Source organism: Parasteatoda tepidariorum, chromosome 9, assembly GCF_982258835.1.
Source record: "Parasteatoda tepidariorum strain Cologne lab strain chromosome 9, Ptep-v5.0, whole genome shotgun sequence".
In the NCBI taxonomy this organism is placed as follows: domain Eukaryota; kingdom Metazoa; phylum Arthropoda; class Arachnida; order Araneae; family Theridiidae; genus Parasteatoda; species Parasteatoda tepidariorum.
The window spans coordinates 77,790,030-77,807,075 of NC_141763.1; the positions used below are offsets into that span (position 1 = coordinate 77,790,030).

Here is a 17,046-nt window from a genome sequence, read left to right on the forward strand (position 1 = left end):
ACTACTCGATTCGTTTATTTACTACTGTTCTGGTTATTTATTTCTGCTTAGGCTGAGATCTTAAATTTTTAATATAGTCTTGGGAGCCCTAAATTTGTTCTTCTAGTGTATCTCATTTCGAGATATTAAAATTAATTAGATTATTAATTAAAATGATTTTGAATTAGTAAATTCATAAACTTAATGAATAGCAGATTGACCTGAGAGGTGAAAATGACAAAGAATGGAAACAACGAAATTTGAATCACATAATTACACTTTAGCAAAACAGAAATGAAAAACCGGAAACGAATAATGCAAAAAGTAAACAAGCAAATAAGTTTTTTGTATTTCAGTTATTTAAGCACGTGTTTTAAGCTAAATACACGGCATTTGTTCTGCATTTTCCAACAAGATTGTTAGATGCACTTAAACAATCTCCAAATATATATGTATTTATATACTTCATTTGACTGAAATAATGGACACTGTCAAAAAGGAAAGCTACCAGTATCACATTGCTGGGGTTGCTCCAGTTAAATCTGAGTATGTTTAAAAAAACAATTTATTTTAATTAAAATCCATACAAATATCCTTATATATATATATATATATATTAAGGATAGAAACAACTTCTGTGTTATTTACTTAAAATTTGATAAAAAATTATATGTGTTTAACAAAATGATATGTGTTTGTGTTTATATATGTGTTTAACAAAAAAATTAAATAAATGCTCTCTCTCTCTTTATCCCTTTGAGAATTATTAAATTCATAAAATTTTATTCCCTCAAATATCAAATAAAATGTTGCAATTAATTATATATTTTATTTCTTTTGTTATTTAACATAATAAATAAAATTCTAGCTTACTCAATAAGTCAAACATACAATTTTAAATGGAAAAAAGTTTTATGAGCAGTTTTTTTCCATAGGGGTAGAAGCATGTCTATTCCATTTAAACTTAGTAAATCATTAGTAATAATGATGTATAAAAACACAAAAACTTTTACAGCTAATTTAACACATTTGATATTATTGTTATTCAGAAAGATATTACCACTTCACTACTAATTATGGATTGAATAAGGAATTATGTATTATTAAAATTCAGAAAAAGTTTTGTAAACTTTTTTTTAAAAAATTACTTGCAATCTGAATACATTTTTTGAATTTGAAAAATATATTTGAGGCAAAACTTGAATCGTTTAGATGTTACACTTTTATAACCACAAATATTAGGAATTGTAATGAGAAATGTGAAGGGGAATTAAATCATAACTGCTCTCAAATAAAGAAAACTAAAAAATTACAATTTTGATAATTTGTATGTCATGAATGAATTTTTCTTCATGGTAAATAATGAATTAACTATTGGCAATGTAAGCTAAACTTAATAATTGTCCCTTCAATATGCATAATTTTGTAAAATTTTAAGGAAATAGATTACCATTGAATTTACGATAAAATTGATAAATATCCAGGTGTTTATAAATTTTGAGTATTCACCTCAAGGTATAAAAACCCATATTATCTATATAGGTATGGGTACAGATTGGGAAATCTTTCTTTTTATTTTATTGATTCATAAATTAAACCCTCACTGCCACACCAAACATACGGTTATAGTTCATAATGTTCAAGATGCCAAATAAATTCTGCTTGTTATGTTTGATTGGAAAGATGCGAGGTATTCTGAGTTAACTCCTTTTGTTCCTATAGAGAATTAGGAAAGATTTCTATATCAATGTCGGTTTCGAAATAATCATCAATATTAGGAGACTTCCATGCATTGGTTAAGCTCATGACCATTTGAGGCCAAGCCACTAATCTATGTTTTATCTTTAATTTATTCCGAGTTTAACAATATAGTAATTAATGGCTTATAAAGATTGAACAGTGATTCTGCTTACGTGCTGGAATGTCTCAAGTGGACTAAAAATTGTAGGGAAGACCATCGGATGGGTGATTGTCCAATTCAGGAAGAGAAAAAAACATGCAGTTTGCCAGTAGATTTATACAGGCAAAACTTTAAACATATTTAAAGATGTATCAAAATTTTTTACTTTGATTTTGTTAGCTGAAGAAAAAAATTGGAAAAATTCCGATTATCAACTTATATCATTGCTTTTCCTTGAAACAGGAGTTTGATCAGTCCTATCTAAAATCCTTGATAAGTTCAAATTTTGCTGTTCTTGATTTGAAATTCTTTGTTTTGTTTATCAATCGATGAAATAGTATTATGAGTATGAATGTTAATTGATGGATCGAGGTTGAGAAATCGTGTTTTAAATAGGGACCCACTTTCAGTAAAAAAAGAACACAAATAAACCCTGGGTCCCACAGACCCATAATTTTCAATATCTAGTGGGATCACTGATTTAGTATTATGTAACTTTATTGATTTTTTTTTTAAAAAATTCTATTATTTCTAGATATCTCCTTCAAGATCATGTCAGAGAACTGAATTTAGATTTTGTTGCTGCCAAAGATAAGAAGAAATTTATACCGGGTTGTGACAAAGATTCATCTGATGAACCACCTGCTAAAAAATTAAAGGGACAAAACAAATACCGTCCTCGTAGTCAAAAAGCGCCAAGATCTGAAAAATTATGCTTTAAAATAGGCACTGAAGGGAGCTGCCCCTATGGAGAGAGTTGCTGTTACAGCCATGATGTCAAAGCATATTTAGAAAATAAGCCACCAGATCTGGGTGATGAATGCTACTTGTTTAGAAAGTATGGTAAATGTCCTTATACATTTTCCTGCCGGTTTGCAAAGGACCACTTTAAAGATGAAAAGAATGTTGTTGTAGAAAAATTGTGGGAAAAGTATAAAGATAAACAATTAAACTGTAATATGCTTTCTAAAGATTTACAAATCGCCTTGAGAAAGAGAAGTTACAATTTTAAAAAATCTGATAAAGCTCTAAGTAGTGCTCACATGAACAATGAAACAAATGACACAATTTCTGTTAAGGTCCCTCCTAAAGAAGTTGATGATTCTTCGAATAAAGAGATTGATAATAATTGCACATTGGATCAAAATTGCTCACTAGTACCTGACTCAGAAATTAAAGATCAAAAAAATTCAGTAGAAGCAGAAAACTTCAAAAATGTTAAGACAGAAGTTTTGGATAATTTTTCTAAAGATGATACTTTGCTTTTACCAGAAATTAAGAAGGTATTTCTGTTTGTATTTTATACAAATTAATGTAAAAGTATTAAAATTATTTTACACTAAAAAATTTAAAAATTTCTTTCAAACATAACTATTGATTTCTATGGATGGTGTTTTTTACACTAGGAAACGCTGCAAGCTCGGTATCACCTAAATTTCCGGGTTACTGTTTCCGTTGTATTTTAAAGCCATTTGGCATCATTGTGTTTTGAGATTCTTGCAAACAATGTATTAGATTACTTATTACTTTTGTTTACAATGCTAACAATACTGGTGTTTACAATGCTAAAAGTATTAACACTAACGTAAGATGGTGCACAGCTTGCAACAAGAACAAACAGTAATAAACTTATGGAAAGGGGCCATATCAAGGCTGCCAAAAAAGCGAGTTATTCAAAATCTAGCAACCATGTCACCTTTTTTAACAATATATCTCTAAAAAACTAAAGCAAATTTTCACTTCAAACTCATCAGAATTACATATTAACATTAATATCTTATGAAATATGGCAGGTTTGAGCTCAGAAATTATCTAATTTATTTCTTTTATTGAAAACAAAATTATCCGTTTGAAAACATCGTCTATCAGAATAACATATGTAGTAAGCAGCTGCAAACTTTTTAACCGGAACTAGAGTAGGTGCCGAGCTCGAGATTGTTATTGCTTACATTTCTATTGAAAACACCATCCATTATTATATAAAGATAGGCTTTCAAATTTATTATTTCTTTTCGCATAATTTTTTATAACAGTTTAACTTTTAAAAGATTAAATATTTTTATAGAAACTTTCCTGTGAAAAAGAAATTAAAGCTAAAAGACTTAAGAGTTAAAATAGTTACATGGTAATTTTGTTTAGTATCCATCTGTTAATTGTCTATCTAATCCTGCCAGTGTTTGTTTAGTTGTATGTATCAATACTATATATAATAATTATTAAATTAAAAATAATAGTCTTAACAATGCATACATATAGATTTAAGTGTAATATTTTTTTAAGTTATGTGAAATTTAAATTAATAATTTTGAATGAATTTTTTATTCAAAATGAGTATTTTCATTTTTAAATGTATGTTTAATACCGAAAAAAATACATTATGAAAATTTTTATGCTTTTTATTATGCATTTTTAATGCTTTTTATATTTAATTTCTTTTCTATTGATAGATAGACTTCAAAGATAAACTGTATTTAGCTCCTCTTACAACAGTAAGTATAGAATTTTATTGCTATAGTTGAAGTTAGTTATAGTTAATGCTGCATTTGAAGTTCCTGTTTATGATTTGTAATTTATGATTTTGAACTTAAAAAATTGCTAGTGAAAAACAAATTTTGCTGTAATCTGTTAGCTTATTTAATATTTTTACAACACATTAGTTTTAGCAGATTATACATCTAAATTTTAGATAAATTGAAGTTAGTGGGGTTAAAATAGTAAAAGAAAAAACTATTAATTTTTTAAAATTATAGTTGAATGAAAAAAATTAAAAAACAAAAATCTGTTTTTAGTTTGCTATATACCGTTTTTTATGCGTACAAAATTTTTGATTTCTTTAATACAACACATTTAAAGCTCAATGAGTCCACAACTTTTCAATTAAACCTTTATGACCAGTTATATCATAACTTCAATATCATAGTGTTCCAATTTTTTAAAAAGTCTTTAAAATTGCCGAGCTTGCTGCAAGTTTATGTTGCTGTGTTAGCATATAAATGACAGAAATATTTTCTTTGCCCTAATCTTTGTCTATTAAGTTTAGAATTTTTGGCTTAGTATGATTTTTCGTAATTATTCCCTGAAAAACATAAAATTTCATGTTTTTCATATACTTTCAATGAAATCGAATTTAAGAAAATAAAAAGTAGTAAATTAAAGAGAATTTTAAAACTGTACAGAACTAAATCAATTTTAGCAATTGATATTTTTCTGCTGTAAAGCAAATTATATTTATGAAATTTAGTTTAATCTAAGTTTTATCATTTCTATGAATGTTTTAGACTTTTAAAAATGAAGTTATGTTTTGTTAAAAAAAAATAGTGAAAATTTATTTATCTTAACAAGTTTAATTTATTTATCTTAATTTTCTTTTTATTTTATTTAATGAAAACATACAGTTACAGTTTATCCAGTTGTCTGTTCAATTTTTTAGTTAAGGAATTTTTTTTTTTAGGTAGGTAACTTACCTTTCAGACGAATCTGTAAAGAGTATGGTGCTGACATTACTTGTTCTGAAATGACTTTAGCTCTAAGTCTTCTTCAAGGACAGCAATCTGAATGGGCTCTTATTAAGCGACATCATACAGAAGATTTATTTGGCATACAGGTATTATGAAATAAACTCTATTTCTAACTATTTTTTTTATTCAGGAAAATCTGATTAAACTGCAATTTATCTATAGCAGCAGTTCCAATTCATGACCCACGTCCCATAACTGGGCCTCAGGCAATATGGTACTGGTCCGTAGACACTGCTCAAGACTCACTTTGATCACTTGTTTTTTAGTTTTCTTTTAGTTGTGAGAGCTAAAGGAATACAATAAATTTATTTTCTGTTTAAAAACATTATTTTATTTTTCTTATTTAATTGTAACAGTTAAAAGAAGCAACATCAATAGCTGGGTGCTGCCTACATATAGCATTGCAGGACAAAAATTGAAAGTCAAATAAAAATAATTATATATTAAATATGCACACAGTATACTTTTTTTTTATTAAATAGAGTTGAAAACTAGTAAATGTCACTGATATTATCTTTTAAATATTTAAAAAAAGAAAAAAGAATTATCTGCAGTTTAATTAGGACAATGTCTAATGCAAAGCCAATGAGAAAAACTGATTTTTCAGACATCTATTTGAATGGACCTACTGTTGAGTGATTTTTAAGACCAGAATCGTCCCTTTTATCAGCTGTTCAAATTTCAGGATTCTAGCACAAGACCAGCAGTTCTAGAGTTATAAGTAAAACATACATGCAGACAGACCACTTTTTTTATCACTGATTTGAATCTAGAAATTTATTATATTTGTATAACTTTATTGAAAGTAAAAATAATAATATGTTGAATATTTTTTTTTAATTTAAGCAAATTAAAATTTAATATGATCTTGACAAATTCTATTAGCTTATAGCATTAATATAAACAATTAGAAGTTTTACTTTAGACATTTTCATCTTTTCTATTAAGTTTTTAATTAAAATTACCAAATTGCATCTGATACCAAAAGTAACAGTTTTTCCTGACTGATACTCAATTCTATTAGTATAAGTTTGTAGCTGATAGTAAAAATATTGGCGCTTGCCTATGTCTAATTGATGCGAGATTTTCATTGAATACTTTGAAGTCTTAGTTTCATTTTTAATACTTCTTGTACTGATAAAATATTTTGAATCATAATTTGATTCCATGTGAAGAAAAGGTTAACTTTGTGAAAGTGAAAGCCAAAAAAATCTCTGATGCCATATAAATAAATACATGCTATCATTTTTTTTCTATGAAAAAAGTCCTTCACTATTGCCCAGAATACTGTGTTTGAACATTGATAAAGGATAAGTCATGATTTTTTTTTGTTGATAAAAATTAATATTTTTAAAATTATTGTTTTTTAAAAAAGAACTAAGGTTGCATTTATTCCAAGTTATAGAATGCACACATCTTTCTTTATAAAAATAAATAAAACAGCACCATTTTCTAAAGTTTTGATTATGCTCTCGGAAAGTAATTTAATCATTAAAACATAATTTAATCATTGAAACGCAAACAATTTTAATGTTGTAAAGAAAGAACATGTTGTTCCCATAGAAAAAATGCATGTTCTGTATTGTAAGCGAAACTTATGTAATTTATTGGTAAATATAAAGCTGTGTGCGTTTTCAATACAACTTTTAATAATTTTTTTTCTAAAACATTTATATATATTACAGCTGTGTGGTTCACAACCAGAAGTAATGACTCGTTGTTGTCAAGTTTTGTCAGAAAATGCCTCCTTTGATTTTATAGATTTGAACCTTGGTTGTCCTCTAGATGCAATTTATAAAAAGGTAAATATTTCATTTATGTGTCATTTGTTGTTGTCGTAATATTATTAGAACAATCTTGCATTCATGACAGGTTTGTTTTTCCTTCCTCTATTTGCAAAAACTAATTGAAATTCTTAATGTTTGATCACTATATTATTTTGAAAATGGAATTTAGTTTAAGAAAATTATTTAAATAATTCATTCCTTTTCTTTTTCTAGGGTGCTGGTTGTGGTCTTATGAACAGAATGAGAAAATTAAAAACCATACTACATGGTGTTTCATCTGTTATTGATGTTCCTCTTACCCTTAAAATGAGAACTGGTATTTATTCTAATGAAAGTCTGGCAGATAGTTTGATTAGAAAGTTAAAGGAACTAAAGACACCTGTGTCACTAATTACTGTAAGTTTTGAAACTTTAAAATCTTTTAAATCACTACAATTTTGCAAAAAAGAAGTGCTTTACTGTATATAATTTATTATACAGTGGTGGCCAAAAGTGTGGACACTTTTTGAAAGTTTCATGTTTTCCAACTTTGTGTGCTTGTAGAATATATTAATTTTCACTTAAATACAAACGTTTATATGTCAAATTGAAGGTAATTTAATGTAGAATTTAATAATAAATACAGTATTACAATATCTATATTACAAAAAAAGTTATGCAACTAATAGTAAGATCTGTCTTAGATTTGCATTTTTTTAAAGTGATACTTACACAATCAATACTTAGTAGGATAACCCTTATTTTTTAAGACAGCTTCACAGCCTCTTTTCATCGAGTGAATGAGTGTTTGGAGTTTATTTTTCGTAACCACATGGTGCCAAGAATCAATTATAGCTTCAATAAGTTGTCTTTTATTGGATGGACGTTTTTTTTTTGTACAAGAATTTTCAAACGTCGCCACAAATTTTCAATTGGATTGAGATCAGGGCTGTTTCCTGGCCATGGTAATATATCTATGCCTTTATTTTGAAACCATGCTTTGCATACTTTTGCTGTGTGGCATGGAGCTGAATCCTGCTGAAAAATAAATGGTGTGTTGTTGGGGAAGTTCTGGTGTACAGAAGTTCTGTTTACTTTATGAAAAAACGAAATCAGTGGAAAATAAAGCAAAACCAGGCCGAAAAAAATGCAAAAGTGCTACTGCCGATAGAAAAATTATACGGCTATGCCTACAAGATAGAAAAATTTCATCAGATGCCATTTGATGTGAAATGAATGCAGCGGGTATTGCAGTAAGTTCAAGAACAATAAGAAGAAGGTTATCAGGATTTGGACAGACAAGCTAGAATTCCATGGAAAAAACCATATTTAAATCAAAAGCAACGCGAAAAACGAGTTAAGTGTGCAAAAGAACACATTAAATGGTTAGAAAATCAATGGAAGCAAGTAATCTGGAGCGATGTGAGTAAAATATCGCTCTTTGGTAGGGATGGTAGAAAATACATGAGACGTAGAGTAGGTGAAGTACTTCATCCTGATTGCATTGAAGCAACTACAAAAAACTCAACAAATGTCATGATTTGGGCATGTATGTCTGCAGATGGTGTGGGCCGAATTCAAGTGATTGATGGCATCCTGAATGCCAAAAAATACATCGAAACTGTCCTGAAACCAAAATTGATACCTTCCATCAGGGATGTCTTCCCAAACAACGCACCATTTATTTTTCAGCAGGATTCAGCTCCATGCCACACAGCAAAAGTATGCAAAGCATGGTTTCAAAATAAAGGCATAGATGCATTACCATGGCCAGGAAACAGCAATGATCTCAATCCAATTGAAAATTTGTGGCGACGTTTGAAAATTCTTGAACGAAAAAAACGTCCATCCAATAAAAGACAACTTATTGAAGCTATAATTGATTCTTGGCACCATGTGATTACAAAAGATAAACTCCAAACACTCGTTCACTCGATGAAAAGAGGCTGTGAAGCTGTCTTAAAAAATAAGGGTTATCCTACTAAGTATTGATTGTGTAAGTATCACTTTAAAAAAATGCAAATCTAAGATAGATCTTACTATTAGTTGCGTAACTTTTTTTGTAATATAGATATTGTAATACTGTATTTATTATTAAATTCTACATTAGATTACCTTCAATTTGATAAATAAACGTTTGTATTTAAGTGAAAATTAATATATTCTACAAGCACACAAAGTTGAAAAACATAAAACTTTCAAAAAGTGTCCACACTTTTGGCCACCACTGTATAAGCCATTATATAATTATTATTGACCAATTATTATTTTTTTTTAAAGTCAATGGAGTAAGCAGATGAAGTTTTCCATAGTGTTTTTCAATTGTTGCAAAACCCTTTGTTATATAATGAAGATATCAAATAATTCATCATTTAAAGAAAAAAAGGAAATATTAGAGACATATAGCTGCTTTAATATTGTCAGTGATTCTTGACTTCATTGGTGATTCTTTTTAACAGCTTCATTCCTTATAAAAATAAGTAAAAAGCTGTACCCTCTTATCTATAACCATACCCAATTGTATTAAATGAGTATATATTTTGATGTGTGTTAAAAATGTGTATAGAATCACTTAAACATTTTAAAAAAACTTGCAAAAAGCTTGTTATTACATCATTTTATTAATACACAAAAGTTTTCTGCTTTGCTAATGAAAGATAAAATTTTATGTTTGTTAATTAGCTTCATGGTCGATCCCGAGAGCAAAGATATACCAGGTCTGCTGACTGGGCTTATATTGATAATTGTAATAAAATTGCTGAACCCATTCCATTATTTGGTATGTACTTTGCTTTTTCAATTTTCTGTAATCTTTTTATTTGAAAACAGAACTATGTGTAACTTAGTTTTTAAATAGTTATTTCCTCGGATAATTGTTTTTACATATTTTAAAATACCTCTAATTTGTGCACCTCCATAGCATAACTGAAAAATTTTTATCACACCTTTTGTTTATATATTAAAATTTAAATCTTTTTCATCTTAATCTTAACATTTTTTATCTTTTTCATGGATCTCACATTATTTGTAAAAAACAGATTGTGATTAAATTTTTTTGTTTGCATTCCAAAAACATTTTCAATGGAAGTTTTCAGATTATAAGTTACAACTTAGGGAGACTCAGCTCCCATAATGTCATAACATGCTCGAATAATTACTACTAATATTTTTTTTAGGAAATGGTGATATTTTATCTTATGAAGACTATAATGCAAGGCGTGCCGAAAGTAGTGTGTCGGGAATCATGATAGCAAGGTTGGTTTATGTATTACTATTTTTATCTTGTTTATGAACTCGTAATGTTAAGTACAAAAAGTAAAGCATTCCCTTAACAGACAGGTTGTAGTAGATCATAGAGGTAAGGGCTCCACAATTTCGAGACAAACATCATGATGGTGGTCTCAAGTGTGGTCAACATTGTACTCCAGCTGCCTTTACTTTCCATATAAGATGGGTGGGTCTCAAGTAGCCACTAAATATAGTAATTCAGTACAGCTCAGTGCCTTAAACACTGCACTTTCTTTGCTCGATATTAACTATGTATGTTAACATTCTTTTAAATCATATATTATATATAGTCCCCCTATATTATTCTTACTACAACCTTCTATTACAACAGCTCTTCCAATATAACAAAGAATGCATAAAATATTTGGTATTCCTAGTCACAATAGCTTATTAATATTATTTAGAATGTCTGAATTAAACTGTTTGTTTAATATAGCAACTGAAATTTCGTTTATTTTTTTTTCAATTCCTAGATAATCACTTCAATATCAACTGTAAAGCATTTTGTACTTTTAAAACAAAATGCTTTCTTTGACAATTAATTATTTTAAAGCACAAGCTTCAAAAAGATTGTTTAAACCACTATTCTTCTGATTTGAACTTTCATTAATTATCTGGATTTCATTTTTAATAAAGGAAGTGTAACAAGAGCTCTTAAATTCTTATTCAAAAATATGTGGTTCAAATAATAGTGAAATATGGATTACTTTACATTTTTTATAACCAAAAGAGTAAATTGCACACTATCATACAAAAATCTGCATTTATTAACATAAAAAAATGCAAGTGATGATTATTAGTGGTGAGATGTATAACTTCATATTCTTCTGGTTACTCTTTTACATAGTTTCTTTTTCCTATGTACCTCAACTTACTTTTTTGTTTCTTATTTTTAAGTTGTGTTATGTTAAGATCAATTTTTTAAAAACATTTTTGATTTCCAGCTTGGTCTGCCTTTTTAAAAAACTGCTGGTTGGGTCAAAGACAGTAGTTTCAACTTATCAATATTTTACAAGATAAACGTTTTGTTACATAAAAAATTATAGTAAAAGAAACAATAAAGTGTATGTGTCCAATTTTTTATAGAATTTCACTAACATTCCTCATTTGAATTAGCACTCAATCTTTTCAGTCTCCTCATGGAACTTGCCAATAATTCACTCATTAATAATCAAGGCTCTACTGTATGTGTATACATATACTTTTTAATATTTGTTGATTGATTTTAAATTTGGGCATTATATTTCATTTTTAGAGGAGCTCTGATCAAACCTTGGATTTTCAAGGAAATTAAAGACCAGTTTCACTGGGATATATCATCTTCTGAAAGATTAGATATTCTAAGAAAATACTCAAATTATGGTTTAGAGCACTGGGGTTCAGACACAGAGGTGAGAAGTTTCTTTTCTGTTAATTTTTTGCACCATAACATAAAAATATGCTTATATATTTAGTACTGCACTATTAACTCATTTACTTCAACAAAGGTCATCGATGCTCTGTTAAATCAGAACAGTGCAGTGCTGTCTTAAAGCAGTGATAATGAAATTGCTTCAGGATTTACTTGCTTTTGGATGAATTGATTTATCTATAACTACATTAATAAGTAAAAAGCAGGACTCAAAATTTACAGCAGTTTGCTCACATTCACTTTAAAATAATTATAATTTGTCTGACCAACTGGAAACTGTGCTGTTTTGGTCAGTGGTTTTGTCTGAAATAGCATGATTTGAACATAAACAATTCATTCTCTTAACTCTTTTTTTTTTAATGAAAAATATAGAGAGAGAGACATGTAAGACTAAAGAAAATGTTTACAGACTAGTGATATCTTTTAGTTACTGATCCTTCATACTTGTGAATATAATTTATTAATTTTTACCTCTGCTTAACCCAGTGGCGGTTTAGCAAATGGGCAAAATTATGAGAATGTTTCTCTCCAATACACTATTTTTCCATCTAATATGGAAAAACGGTTTTTGCTATGTGGAGAAGACTGCAGGTTGAAATAAGATTTTATACATGCAGAACTGTAAGTGGATTAAAGAATATATATAAAGTGAAAATCAGAGTGATTCTCTTCAAATACTTATTACCAGTTTTCTTTTTAAAAGCACTGTTTTTATTTATCGTAATAATATCAATGTACTTGTTAGAATAACAATAGAATATTTTTTAAAAAAAAGCAGATAAGTTGGAATTATAAAAAGGAAGAACCTATCTTCCCAAAAACTAGTCAAAAAACATAATTTTGTTCACGATATTTTTATTTTTGCTCTTATATCTACATGGCATGTGTTTTAAGGTAATGCAGTGTGCATATTTTAATATGATTGATTTCTTAATATATTTGTTCTGATTTTTAATTGCTTTCAGTTTGTTTGAATTTTTTTTCTTTGCATAATCAATAATAATTGTAAATCAATAATAAATCATAAGTAAATCAATAATAATTGTTAGTGAAAGGATATTTAATCCAAAAGATAGGAATTGTGAATATTTTTAAAAAAAGCTTCTCGGAATACATAAAAGAAATCATATTTATATATTATTAATATTTATACGTATACTTAATGTTGTGAAGTGTACCATCAATTATTGTCTTTTTTTTTTCCTTTATGCTACTTTTTTAGGGATGATTTATTTATAATATGAAAATAAATAGAGTTATTAAAAAATTTAAGTAAAGTGAGTTATAGGATTTTTAAGATTATCATTTCAGTAGCTAAAAAAAGAATATTTTTCAGTTTTTAAACTAAAATACAAAATAATAAAATGAAGTGAAATAAATAAATTACCGATAATAAGAAGTTTGACTTAGGGTGTTCATTAAATAATAACCACTGAAAAACATCTGATTTTCCACCATATTTTAATGCTTATATTTTATTCTGAAAATTAATTACAGAAACTTATGCACTTTTAAGGAATTAATTTGTAAATAACTTTTCTTATTCTGTTTAGGGTGTTGAAAAAACTAGGCGATTCTTGTTAGAATGGCTGTCTTTTTTATATAGGTAAGTTTTTTTTAAACATGTGTTTTTGAATTAATAAATTTTAAATGTTTTCTGCGATTGTTTTAATTTTTTGTTTAATTTTTCAATAAAAATTCTGGTTGGCAATTATTTAAATATTAAAAACAAAACATTTATAGCTTTTAAACCTTACCTTTAGTGAAATTTAATTAAGACTTGGCTGTTGAATGAACATGTTTTTTAAACATACACACCGTTGTTTATTTTTCAGTGAAAATGTTAAAAATATAATGTTTCTCATATCACACATAGATTATCCAGATCTATTTTCAACCTTTGATACTCATTATTGTTTGGCATTATTAAAAACGAAGTTTTAAGAAATAATCTTAAAACCATCACTAAACTCAAAACCGTCATTGAGGAGATCATCAGACTTGACATTTCAGCAAGTTTTAAAGAATTTTGCTTTTCGCCTGCTGCACTTTATATCAGTTTATTGCAAACATTTGCAATATGTCATATGTGTACAATGTCATATGTCAGCAACTAAACTTATATCTGTAGTTCGAGCCTTGGTGGCTCAGAGGATAGAGCGCTCGCCTTCCAATGAGGTCAACCGAGTTCAAATCCCAGCGATGGCTGGTCGATACAAATTCCGTGCCCCACTCGCTGGTGTAAAATATTCTCAATGGTAAATGGATCATGGCATTTCAGAGAGGCTAATCGTGGGAGATTTTTCTCTCCATGTACCGCAAATGCGGGTTAGTTCCATCAAAAAGTTCTCCATAAAGGCAAATTTCTCCCAATACTTGATCCAGGAGTTCCTTTGTAGGATCGGCTGTTCAATGACAGTTATAATGTATCTGTAGTTTAAAATTTAAATAAAATGTTAAAATTGTTGTTTTTGAAAATTATGTTGTTTTTCTTATGCCATTGCCAATACCAGCAAGTCGGCTTGAAATCAAGCAAATTTTTAAGGCAGAGTGTGTGTTTCTTGTTTTTTCACGACGCCATCTATTGCCAAGAATACGACTTTAGCTATCCACACATCACAACCCGTTATACGGGAAGACTCAATCATACTCTATTCATTCATCCACAGATCGTAGTTTGAGCTGAACCAAAAATCTATCAATCTCCAATTCAGTACCCCCATATGTATTGATTTGTTAAGGGAGTTTGAAAATTATATTTCGTAGAGCTAAGTAGTCACCTTGTATTTAGATATTACAAATTAGATGTAAGACTCCCTATTCATCTATAAAATTTTACCGTAGTTAGAACTAAATTCACAATATTCTATGAGAGTTACGACTCATACTATGATACATATCATTATGCCACTCTGGCGCTAAGATATGACGGGAAAGACCTGAGGAAAATTAGCAAGATTTTGCTACTTGCCTGTGTCACATCATAGTCATTGCCTGATGGCAGGTATGTCATTATCTAAATCTGGAATAACTTTAAAATTCCTATAATTTTTAACATTTTATTTCATACAGTCAGTTTGTAAACCTGTATATTCTTTAAATTTATCACCAGCGTACGGAAGAAGTTATCTTCAACAATCTTTTTCAGGAATGAAGACTGTTACCTTTTCATAAGTCTGAGTGGAAAAAGAGCTGTCCATTTCTTTGTTCATTAACAATCATCTGTTGAAAGTGAAATGTTTAGTGTTCTTAAAGATTTTGCAGAATTTACAAGATAAAGAAGAAAAATGCTTCAAAATTGCAGTTTACCCTTTATTATTATTCTTAGAAGTAATGAATGGGGGGAAATACCTTCTTTTTTTAAAAAAAAAAAATATTAATAAGTTAATATTCTCTGCAAAATAATTTGAAAGTGGCACATTTTTTAAAATAAAAATATGTACTATTATTATTCTTAAACAATAGTTTGCCCTTTTTTGTTTAAAAAAAGTAAAAAGAACATGTTTTTTTTTATTGCTAAATATTTATTCATTGAACTGCTTGAAATTATCAGTTTCACTGTGAAATGTATATTACCCGAGTTGACTGGAGTTTGAATTTAAGCAGCTCTAAAATATTCCCCTTATAATATTTATTATTGATTTTAATTTTGTTGTAGATACATACCTGTTGGATTGTTGGAAAGAGTACCGCAACAAATTAATGAAAGACCACCTCCTTATTTTGGACGTAATGATTTAGAAACATTAATGGCTAGTCCTAGTTGCACTGACTGGGTTAAAATAAGGTAAATAATTTTACTCTTAAAAAAAATTTAAGTATATATACATGTGAGCATTATTTTGAATTATGAATAATATTTTTCTACTGGACTATAATGAAAGTAACGTTATCATACTATGTAATATTTGGAAGTTTCTTGCACTTATTGTCTTCTTTTGTTCTAAATTAGTGAAATGCTGTTGGGACCGGTGCCAGAGAACTTCATTTTCTTACCTAAACACAAGGCAAATGCATACAAATGATTTTTATTTATATTTTGTTAATAAATTGGTTATGTTATTTTTGAATAAAACATTTTTGTAGTTTCTTTTCTTTTACCATGTTTCTGTCATTTTCTTTTTATGTATGTAACATAAAACATAAGTCTTTTGTGCACTTGCTATTTTTGAATTTAAATTTTTATTTTTTTAAAAGAAAATCACTTCAAAACAGATATAAAACATTTTTCATTAAAACAAAGTTATTTGCTAGAAAAACACTTGAAGAAAAAATAAATGTGATTAGTGTTACAATACCAATGTTACAATGTGATTAGTGTTACAACCTAAAACATCTCGATTTTCCTTAAAATTGGTTGTTGACTCTCAAAGGATATTTTTGAAAATTTCACATTTTTAGTTCCATGTGGACATTTGCTGTAATTTTATTTAAAAAATTCATTGTGATGCTACCTTTTATTACACACCATCTTTTGTTTAAATGAGCAAGGTCGCATAGTTTGTCTGTCGAAAGAATTCTCCTTGCTGCAAAGTCTAAAACTGCCTGCTGCTATGGAAACAAGAAATCGCACAATTCAAAGAGGGAAGCTTCTCTCTCTTTACCCTGATTCCTTTTCTTTCGCAAACTCAAGCCAAAACCTGTCTCAAATATTGAAATAGTTAGAATAGTAACGAACCAGCGATGGCCGGTTAAAACCAATTTTGCTCCCAGCTTGCACCAATCACAGTGCTGACATCAAATATATTTTTGTTTTTTGGGTTGGGTTCAAAATAACAAAAGTTTACAGAGTTGAACAATGATAGTTGTAAACTCAAAATTCGATTGGCTGTTTAACACCGGTTGTAAAATAAAATAAAATACTTGTCTCCTAAATCGAAAATTAAACAGATAAGAATTGGAAAAAAAAACAATGGTAAAATAATAAAGTTACACATTAGTCAAGTTCGATTTTACCTATTTGAAGTAAGTAGACTCTAATTACACAAAAAATTTCAGATTTGAATTTTTTTTAAAAATAAATATTTTATTTAGAGAAAAAATTTTACAATTCTTTTGGAAATTCAAATCAAATTTAAGTTTCAAAAAATATTTAGTTTTGCTGAAACCAAAATGAAGTTAGTGCAGTAGAGTTTAAAAAGTTTTCATCAACTCAAGTGATATCAGGAAATCATTTACCAACCT

At 28.3% G+C, this 17,046-nt stretch overlaps 1 protein-coding gene and 1 long non-coding RNA gene across 2 annotated transcripts in view; both read left to right on the forward strand.

Annotated features, from left to right (window-relative positions):
* Positions 1-191: 191 nt before the first annotated feature.
* On the forward strand, positions 192-15,962 carry Dus3 (Dihydrouridine synthase 3). Its single transcript, XM_016066113.4, has 12 exons — positions 192-525; positions 2,415-3,162; positions 4,327-4,368; positions 5,331-5,483; positions 7,083-7,199; positions 7,398-7,580; positions 9,846-9,942; positions 10,340-10,418; positions 11,707-11,842; positions 13,416-13,468; positions 15,521-15,649; positions 15,815-15,962. The coding sequence occupies exons 1-12, from the start codon at positions 461-463 to the stop codon at positions 15,885-15,887; spliced, it is 1,875 nt and encodes a 624-aa protein (XP_015921599.2). The 5' UTR covers positions 192-460; the 3' UTR covers positions 15,888-15,962.
* The window catches only part of LOC139426941 (uncharacterized), an 84,956-nt gene continuing 76,706 nt past the window's right edge, over positions 8,797-17,046 (forward strand). Inside the window, exon 1 of the long non-coding RNA XR_015429359.1 lies at positions 8,797-8,805. This is a non-coding gene — a long non-coding RNA (uncharacterized LOC139426941). The remainder of the gene's footprint in view (positions 8,806-17,046) is intronic.

What these genes read in the sequence shown, in the direction of transcription:
- Dus3 (XM_016066113.4), top strand. Translation starts at nt 461, where the DNA reads ATGGACACTGTCAAAAAGGAAAGCTACCAGTATCACATTGCTGGGGTT. An exon ending in AAGATTTATTTGGCATACAG is followed by an intron (nt 5,484 to 7,082) that starts GTATTATGAAAT and finishes TATATATTACAG; the next exon opens with CTGTGTGGTTCACAACCAGA. An exon ending in TGGCTGTCTTTTTTATATAG is followed by an intron (nt 13,469 to 15,520) that starts GTAAGTTTTTTT and finishes ATTTTGTTGTAG; the next exon opens with ATACATACCTGTTGGATTGT.